At 37.9% G+C, this 9,692-nt stretch overlaps 1 protein-coding gene across 4 annotated transcripts; it reads right to left on the reverse strand.

Moving 5' to 3' along the window:
• Positions 1 to 2,148: 2,148 nt before the first annotated feature.
• Positions 2,149 to 9,175, reverse strand: SIKE1 (suppressor of IKBKE 1). Of its 4 annotated transcripts, none has more exons than XM_513673.8 (5): positions 8,481 to 9,175; positions 8,142 to 8,247; positions 7,174 to 7,316; positions 4,376 to 4,489; positions 2,149 to 2,396 (listed from the first exon to the last, which is right to left on the reverse strand). In XM_513673.8, the coding sequence occupies exons 1-5, from the start codon at positions 8,637 to 8,639 to the stop codon at positions 2,295 to 2,297; spliced, it is 624 nt and encodes a 207-aa protein (XP_513673.2). In that variant the 5' UTR covers positions 8,640 to 9,175; the 3' UTR covers positions 2,149 to 2,294. The 4 variants fall into 4 exon arrangements, with proteins under 4 accessions (XP_513673.2, XP_009426920.1, XP_054542046.1 ...); XM_009428645.3 differs by having other exon boundaries at positions 8,469 to 8,742; XM_054686071.2 differs by lacking the exon at positions 2,149 to 2,396 and adding an exon at positions 2,541 to 2,812 and having other exon boundaries at positions 8,481 to 8,722.
• Between the last annotated feature and the right edge of the window lie 517 nt (positions 9,176 to 9,692).

Raw genomic sequence — 9,692 nt, forward strand, 5'->3', positions numbered from 1 at the left:
GCACATTTTGAAGAACACTAAAATAGACCTTCAATGTTTGAATCCAATTATGCATAAGGTATTAATATAAGAATTATACATAAGATATTGACATAATACTACACTAATATAAGGTACTATTTGTAGAGTTATACACTGCTGAATATACTGTGCTAATTACAAAGTATTTATGACTCTTGTGAGGACCACTTGACAAGGTTGCTATATATATGTAAAAAAACCCTCTGCACTTCCTAATTTGACTTACTACTGAGTAAAATTAGCTTATCTTCTCAAAATGCAGTTGTTGTTAGAAAATATAATTTTGAACTAAGATTTTTGCAAACCAGGCAAGTTCTTCATCCACTGAAGGAGAAACTTTAAAATCCACTTAAAATGAAGAGCATTCCTCCCCGACTCAATTTTCTAACTACACATTATCTTCATAGCATTAACACCAGCCAGAATTTATATGATGTAGAGCACTAAAAGCTTCTTAGACTTGTACCTCAGGCTTTTAATTTCGCAGGGGGAAAAGTTAGTATGTCGATTTATCCTAACACTTGAGATATAAAGAACTTTATAAACAGCTCTAAAGGAACATAAAGCAGATAAAGGGACACCATATTATACCTTGATTTGATTACTTCATCATTTTCACTGAAATCTGGCCATGGTAGGTTTGGCCGTGGCTGCCAAATGGTATAGAGTACCTGCCTCTTGAATGGATTTATGGGGTCACTTAAGGTATACTTTGAGGCAGATGGCTGGGCTAATAGTTACTTACTTACTCTTGGGAAATGAAATAAAAAATGCTCACACTTGGAAGTGTTTTTTTGTCAAATTCTATGCAGGATATCAAACATAAATTTGAAAAATTCTTAAATGACATATACCTATGCATTAACACCCACTGCTCTAGATGACATCCATTAGTTATTACTGGGATCAGATGCTTTTAGGACATCTTTAAAATATTTTGTTATTTTAACTATAGTTCTTTATAGCATTATGAAAGAAATATCACTCACATAAAGCACTAACAACTCTTTTTAGTACTGTGTCTCTCCCATGCAGTATGGTGCTTAATGTTACTGGAAAATATTGACAGGTTTAGCATTATTTCAACTAATTCTGGGCAAATCTAAATAGAATAGTATAACATGAAGAAATTTATAAATTTGAAATGTGAGTAAACTGGGACGGGAATGAGTTGATGAGTGAACCCAGTTGACCACTGGGCATTTGAATCTCAATGTTGCCTACACAGCATTATGAGTGTAATAATTTTCATTAGGTAACAAAACTGCTTCCTCACCTTTTTATATAGCTTAAACAAAAAAAAAGAAAAAAGATAAAAAAAACCCTGCTTCTATGTAAACAAAAAAAAAGAAAGCCAACTATTAGTGCTAGGAATGAAAGACATCCAATCCAAGTAAGTGATGGTTCTTAACTATAAAATGGAAATTGTATAAAAATTAAAATAGAATGTAGAACTAGTAGGATAACATTGAAAAACTGACTACTTATATATATATTTTTTATTTTTTGTGTGTTTTTGGCTGATTATATTTAATAAAAGCTACTTTTAGTATTTGAACTAAGTGCACATGTGTGCATTCACATACACAGGATAAGCTCCTCAGCTTTGAACAATATGAACTTTGGACAATATGACAACTATAGCATCACTGGGCAAAAAAAATAGCTGACTTATTTCCAAGTGTGTTTCCTGGGACTAGCAGTAGGTTCTCTCAAATTAAAAGTAAAGGCACCAGGCTATAAAGTGCCAATTCTTAGCACCAGAGAGACTTAAAATGTCACAGGTGAATGACATTACAAATCAGAGAATCTGCTGATCTAGTTCTGTGGAATTGTATTATTTTTGTCAAATGGAAAAAAAAATCAAGGTTTATGCCAAATAGATTTAAAAAGTTAATCTTTCCTAAAATTTCCTAGAAGTGTATTTTACAATGCTATGTAAAATAAATTGCTGGCTTATAAAAAATGCTCAAAGTTTCAGAGATGTGAAAAATAACAAAGAACTGAAAACATAGTTTATATAAATCAAGGTCCCAGAAATGAAAAGTAGTCTCTTTGAGAAAGGAATGGTGAAATTCAGCATGTAGTATTCACATTAACACATCTGAGAACTGTGGACAGCCAATATTGACTGGAATTCTAAATTGCCACCTGATACCTTTAATTAAGATTAAATCAAATCTGAGGCAAGACACTTAATGGACAGTACTTGAATGGGAAGACAGTAACTTCCTTCCTTGATAGACAATCTCCAGCCATCATTCAGAGTTCAGTTATTTGATGGCTTGGGAAGCAGTGTCCATTGAGTTTTCCTTTCTGGCTTGAAGAGACTCACTGCTGATGGACAATAATTCTCGAAGTTCCTTATTTTCAAGCTGGAAAAAAAAAGGCATGTTTATTTCTGGTATTTTTACTGTCAAACTGCATTACAACAACACATTATTTTCAGCCAGGAGCAGAAAACATTATTTTAATTTTAAAAAATTTATGGAAACAAAAAATCCACTAGTTGAGAATTTCCTTAAATACTACTTATTTATTCATTTAACAAACATTTACATGTAGGATGTAGGCAATGATACTCTTTTGCAGTAGTAATTTACTGAGTAATTTCTACATACCAAGTGTTAGGATTACAAAGGAGAAACAAAAAACAAGGTCCTCTCCATTTGAGGAATTCACTGTTATATTCTTCTTGGTTCCCACAGTTTTACTATTATTTCTTTTATTTAAAAAATTCCTAATAATCGTTTCACTCTGATTAATCTCCTCTCCTGGATATCTTACAGTTCTAGAGAAATGGAAGGAAAGGGGGAAAGAAATTACTTATTGAGCATGTAGCTGGGTACTACTTGGGTGCCCTGTATATGTTATCTCACAATAATCTGTAGGGTAGGTATCATTGCCTACATCCATATATTTCAGATGAGGATACTCTGGCTCACAAAATTCCTAACAGTTGTCCAAATTCAGACAACTTGGATGTGGTATTGCTGGGGTCTGAATCTGGTGGTCATGTATTTTCTACTTGAAGTATTAAGGTAGAATTTGCCCCACATTTCCTTAGGGCTGTTTCCGTAAGTGAGGTAAATCGGGGATAAATAGAAGGTCATGCTATCATTTCACTAGCTCCTAATTCCTACTTGGGACCTGTCACTACCTTTGATTTCTAGAGAGGGTAGCTTCTGCTCTTCATCCTTATCCTCTGCAGAAAACTCTGGTAAACCAAAGCATTTTTAGCTTCACCAAGATGTGCGGAAGTCCCAGCTAGAGTAACTAAGAGATTAGAGCCTGTGGTCGACGAATCTTCTACCACATGAAGTGCTTCCTTCGGTATTTGTATCTGTCTCCTAGCATTTACATACTATTTAATGTCATATAATACTAGGGTTATCCCTTCCACTAGACTCTGGGCAGGTATCTGTTTTTTTCTCTCTGGTATTTCTCAAAGGCCCCAGGACAGCACCTTGTAATAAGCAGCATTCAAACCATTCACTGAAATGCTTTGCTTTTTTTTTTTTTTTTTTTTGAGACAGGGTCTCACTCTGTCACTCGGTTGGAGTGCAGTGGCATGCATGATCGTGGCTCACTGCAGCCTTGACTTCCCAGGTTCAGGTGATCCTCACACCTCAGCCTCTGAGTACCTGGGATTACAGGTGTGCACCACCACACCTGGCTAATTTTCTGTATTTTTTTGTAAAGACAGGGTTCCGCCATGTTGCCCAGGCTGCTCTTGAACTCTTGGGCTCAAGCAATTCACTCACCTCAGCCTCTCAAAGTTGAAATGTTTTTCCTTAACAATTTTATGAGCACACTAATACCCCGAACTTTTTTTGTAACATATTCCTATTCTAATCAAAATATGACATAAACATAGCTTTTAAGAAATCAAGACTACAAGGCTTATACAAGCAGTTCTTTGGCTTTGTACCCCAAATGCAACCACTTTTAACACTTTTATCTATTTCTTTTGGTATTTAATTCTGTAATTCTAAATAATATGCTTATACTGCTATTTCCTGATCATCAATTTTAGACATTATCTACTTCACTTCTTATTATGGCAGATGAAGGATTTTATCTCACATATAACTTCTCCCCTCCACTCCCTCTACATTCCCATATGATAATACCTCAAGTTCTTGCCAATACATAGTTGGTATTTCCATTGATTGCTGTTTACTATATTTCCTTTCTTCAAAAGGGTATAAAAGGGTATGAAGGAGGAGTTTTAATTTTAAATCATGAGCACACAGAAAACATCAATATATTACAGTGATGGGATAGTGATGGCATATCTTCCAGACTCGGAAAACTATGAAATACTGTGAACCTAAATTAGCTACAATCTTACCTCTAATTGGGCTAATTTTTCCTGAATCTTACAAAACTGGTCATCATCCACCTGAACTGCTTTCCTCATCACTTCTCCCATTTCACAGATTCTGTCAATCTGACTCTCAATTTCCTGTGAAGATATTAAGGAAACAAAGGTGGAAAAATCACCTGTTCTGTAGATATAAAGAACGTAAAAGCATGTGCATTACGATTTTTAAAAGTTCATTTAATCTATGATACAGAAGTTACAATGGAGTTTCCCTACAATTTTAGTCCTCAGACATGAAGCCATAGTAAAGTGACCTTGTATTCACGGATAATTTTTTTATTTTTATTTTTTTTCAAAAAATCAATTGTGGAAGACAGTGTGGTGATTCCTCAAGGATCTAGAACTAGAAATACCATTTGACCCAGCAATCCCATTATTGGGTATATACCCAAAGGATTGTAAATCATGCTACTATAAAGACACACGCACACATGTTTATTGCAGCACTATTCACAATAGCAAAGACTTGGAACCAACCCAAATGTCCATCAATGATAGACTGGATTAAGAAAATGTGGCACATATACACCATGGAATACTATGCAGCCATAAAAAAGGATGAGTTCATGTCCTTTGTAGGGACATGGATGAAGCTGGAAACCATCATTCTGAGCAAACTATCACAAAGACAGAAAACCAAACACCGCATGTTCTCACTCATAGGTGGGAATTGAACAATGAGAACACTTGGACACAGGGTGGGGAACATCACACACCGGGACCTGTCATAGGGTTGGGGGAGTGGGGACGGATAGCATTAGGAGGAATACCTAATGTAAAGGACGAGTTAATGGGTACAGCACACCATCATGGCACATGTATACATATGTTAACAAACCTGCACGTTTTGCACATGTACCCTAGAACTTATTTAAAAAACAAAAAAAAGGCCTCCTTAAGGGGATCCTCATTCCAGTTGTATATGTTCTATTAATACCACTACTAAGGAATACAGTTTTTTAAAATATATATAATGTTTCTTATATTTAAAACCAAGAAGTGAAGAGTAGAATGCATTTTCTGTTTTCGCTCTTTGCCCAGACATCAAGTTGATAATCATATGGTTATCTGTGATATGCATCAGCTCATAAGTAACCCTTTGGTATGTGAACATGGGGAATTTTAAAATACTGGACTCTTCAATATGGATTTGTGTTACACTCATGTCATCATCTCATGCCTTCCAAGATTTCAAAGGATCTGATGGCTGTAATTGCAGAGAATAAATGAGTAATCTTTAGTCTATTTCAGAAATAGAAGGCTACATGATTCCCTTTCCATAAAGGAATAAGGTTTCATCCAATGCCAACTCTGGTAAGGCCTTAGTCATTTTTGTGGGTGAAATCTGATTCGATGCAAGCAATGTTATTTTCATTTCTGAAAATTATCTATGTCCAGTGCATCAATCCCCCAGTAGGTCCACACTCCAATAAAAAGATTTGAAATGGAAAAAAAAAAATCAATTGTAGTTTAACTACCCATTGGATGTTGGATACTATCTCTAAGTGGCTGTTTAACTTAAATTTGAATACTTTTACTGGCAGGAAGCTTACTACATTCCAAGGTGCTTTATTCCATCTTTGGACATATCACTTAGAAAGTTTATCTATCTGAGTAAACTCTGTCTCTTTCAAGGTTCAAGTTTTTTCCTCCATACGAGAAGAAAATCTATTTTTCTCTTCCAGATGAAAGCCATTCAAATATTTAAAATATCTGTTTCCTAAAACTTTTAAGTCAGTAAAATGCATTCAATGGAATTTAAGATGAAGCTTATATTTCACTACATCTCACAGAAGTAGTAGGCTCCAACCCTATACATCTAGAATTAAATGATACAGTACACAAGAATGTACAATGACAACCATGAAGCACCTACAAACATAAGGACAATTACTGAGCCTCCCAAATTAGCAAAGAACAGAAACTATGCCATGTTTGTTTTTTTAAAAAACCATACTTCTCTCCCCTAACAACATAGTATGATACTATGTGGTTCAGTTTATAAAAGGTTTACTGACTGCCTGCTATATGTCAGGTACTATGTTAGGAATAAAATGTGAATTCATGCGCCTTACAAGCAAGGAGCTTAAGTTAAATGTATAAGTAATAACCAACCAAGTGTTTACCAGGCAGCTTCAACACTAACTGGCATTATGTTTGGTGGGAGCGCTAAGAATTAATGAACATTTTCAAAAGAGATCTTGGTGAGGGAGGGGGAACCTTAGTCCCACTCAAATAAAAGGATCTGAGCAGCCCCATCCTCCTTCTTTCTATTCATATCTTTACAAAGCCATGGCAAAATAAACAACAAATGTGATAAACATGAAAGGAAAATGAGCTTACTTTTCTTCAAAAACAAGCACACATGGCCAGGCGCAGTGGTTCATGCCTATAATCCCAGCACTTTGGAAGGCTAACGTGGGTGGATCGCTTGAGCCCAGGAGTTTCAGACCAGCCTGGGCAACATGGCGAAATGTTATCTCTACCAAAAAACAAACAAACAAACAAACAAACAAAAAACCCCACAAAAATTAACAGGGTGTGGTGGTGTGCACCTGTAGTCCCAGCTGCTCCGGAGGCAGAGGTGAGACGATGGCTTGAGCTCAGGAGGCAGAGGTTGCAGTGAGCCGAGATCGTGCCATTACACCACGGCCTGGTCGACAAGAGCCAGACCCTATCTCACAAAGCAAAAAAACAAGCACACAATCTAAAACAATCTCAAGATTTCAATTTGGTTCACTTCGAATTTATTCAAAGTTTCTTACTGCAGAGTGAGACTGGTGAGCTTTCAGGACTGGTTCAGCATCCACCGCTTTTTTAGCAACCATTAACTGTAACATCTGTTTCCGATATTTGCTCATGATGAGTTCCAAAGCATCCTGGTGTTCCTCCAAGGAAATCCACAGCTCTGTCAAAAAATAAAAGAACTTGGCAGTGATGTCTGAGAGACAGTTCCCAAATCCAAAGTCTTAACAGTTGGAATTTTGTAACACTATATAGATAATATGAATCTAAAGTTGTAAATCAATGTTTAAGTCCACAAAACTGAACAGTTAAAGTCTATGTGAAAGGTAACTTTCTAGGTAGAGAAGCAAAGTCTTGCAGAAACAACAATGGATGTATCATCATAAGACATGTGTTTGAGTTCAGTTCTGTAACTTGCTTGGTTAATACTCATAAGTAAATCATTTAGCTTCTTCTGAGCCTATTTCTTAACTGCATTGTGATAGATAAAAATGAAGATATGAGAATACAGTAGAATGATATATGTGAAACCCCTCTGGTAAACAACTATTAATACCACAATCATTAATAATGTACTAATCAAGCCTAAGAATATATACCCTTAGAATAAAATTCTGCTGCTTCACCTTGCACAAACAAGAACATAAACAAAACCTTAAATCTTACCTTCAGTGTTTATATTAATACTTAAACATTAAATTTTAAGTCCATGAGGCTATGAACTCTTTTGTTACACATCTGAGGATGCTTAAAAATAAACCATGCAATAATTCCAACTCTACACAGCACCTCTTTGGTAAGCTGCTGCAATATTAGTCAGATGACCTTGAAAAGGGTAATCTAACAAACTTTATTGTTACTGGGCCAGATCAGGAGGACTCTCCTACTAAAAGTACTGACCTGGAAATATATGTACACTTTTGTAAATGTTTAGGGCAATTTTGCAATAACTTTAAACTATTACCAGATATGAAAAAGCCTGACTAACCTCTGTTTTCCTGTTGCAAGTCTCTAATCTGTGTGTTCTCTTGGGACAGCAGAATGTGAGGTTTGTATTTGGACATGTCCTTCATATCGGATGCATCCTCTTGATACTGGACAAATAGAGACAGACTAAGCATGCCTTAAAGAGAACAGCGGCAGATGCAACTGAAGAGGCAGAAGTTAGGGCTCCAGGGCAGGATTCTCAGCCCCGACCCAGGAAAATGGTCTCACCGCCGCCCTCTGAGACCGGGAATAAATTCCAGGCCGAGTTCCCACTTTACCTCGCTCTCCACCCTTCAGTGCCCAGAATCCGAGAGCACTGGACTCCTACCCTCTGCCTGACCTGGTCCGGAAGCGCTGTCCCCGCCTCCCGCATAGCTGCTACCCGCCGGTGCAGCGCTGCCGACTGATCCACCAGCGACTCGGCGGCCGCATCGTGCTCCCGCAGCCTCTCCAGCAGCGTCTTGGCGTCTGTCAGGATCTTCTCGATGGTGCAGCTCATAGCAGCAGCACCACCCCAGCCCCTGCCGGGCTCAGCTACGCGACTCGCTCAGATCTTCTGGGAGTCTGTCTCAGCATTACAGGCGTCATTTCCGGGCACGTTTAAAAGGTGTCTTGGTAGGCGCAATAGGCGCCTGCGCAGTGGCAGCCTATTTTGCGGGTTGACCCACTTTAACCTGCGGCTTCCTTGCAGTCCTTCCTTGCGCGGAGCCCCAGACCTACACTTGCCACGCCGTTGGTTTCCAGTTACCACAGCCTGGTGGTCAGGCTATGATTAGCTGGGCAGTGGGAAGGTCTCCTTTCCCTACTGGTTTTCATTGATGTGGGTTGTTCTTCAGTCACAGTTAGTTTCTTTTTATTTTCATTATTTTTTTCTTTTTTGAGACGGAATCTTGCTCTTGTCGTCCAGGCTGGAGTGCAGTGGCGCGATCTTGGCTCATTGCAACCTCTGCCTCCAGGGTTCAAGCGATTCTCCTGCCTCAGCCTCCCGAGTAGCTGGGATTACAGGCATGCGCCACCACGCCGGCTAATTTTTCTATTTTTAGTAGAAACGGGGTTTCACATGTTGGCCTGGCCGGTTTCGAACTCCTGACCTCAAGTGATCTGCCCGCCTCGGCCTCCCAAAGTGCTGGGATTACAGGTGTGAGCCCCTGCGCCTGGCCTACTTTCATTTAATTTTTTTTTAATTGTGGCAAAATACACATAAAATTTAATATCTCAGCCATTTATAAGTGTACAGTTCAGTTGTACATTCATATTGTTATACAGCCACCATCAGCATCCATCTCTAGAACTTTTTCATCTTGCAGTACTGAAGTTCTGTACTCTATACAATAATTCCTCATTCTTCCTTATCCCCAGCTCCTGGCAACCACCATTCTACTTTGTGTCTCTACAAATCTGACTATTCTGGGTACCTGACATGAGTGAAATCATACAGCATTTGTATTTATATAACTGCCTTATTTCACTTAGTGTAATGTCCACGAGTTTCATCCATATAGTTGCATATGTTAGAATTTCCTTCCTTTTTAAGGCTGAATAATATATATAT

Source organism: Pan troglodytes, chromosome 1, assembly GCF_028858775.2.
Source record: "Pan troglodytes isolate AG18354 chromosome 1, NHGRI_mPanTro3-v2.0_pri, whole genome shotgun sequence".
NCBI classification, from domain to species: Eukaryota; Metazoa; Chordata; class Mammalia; order Primates; family Hominidae; genus Pan; species Pan troglodytes.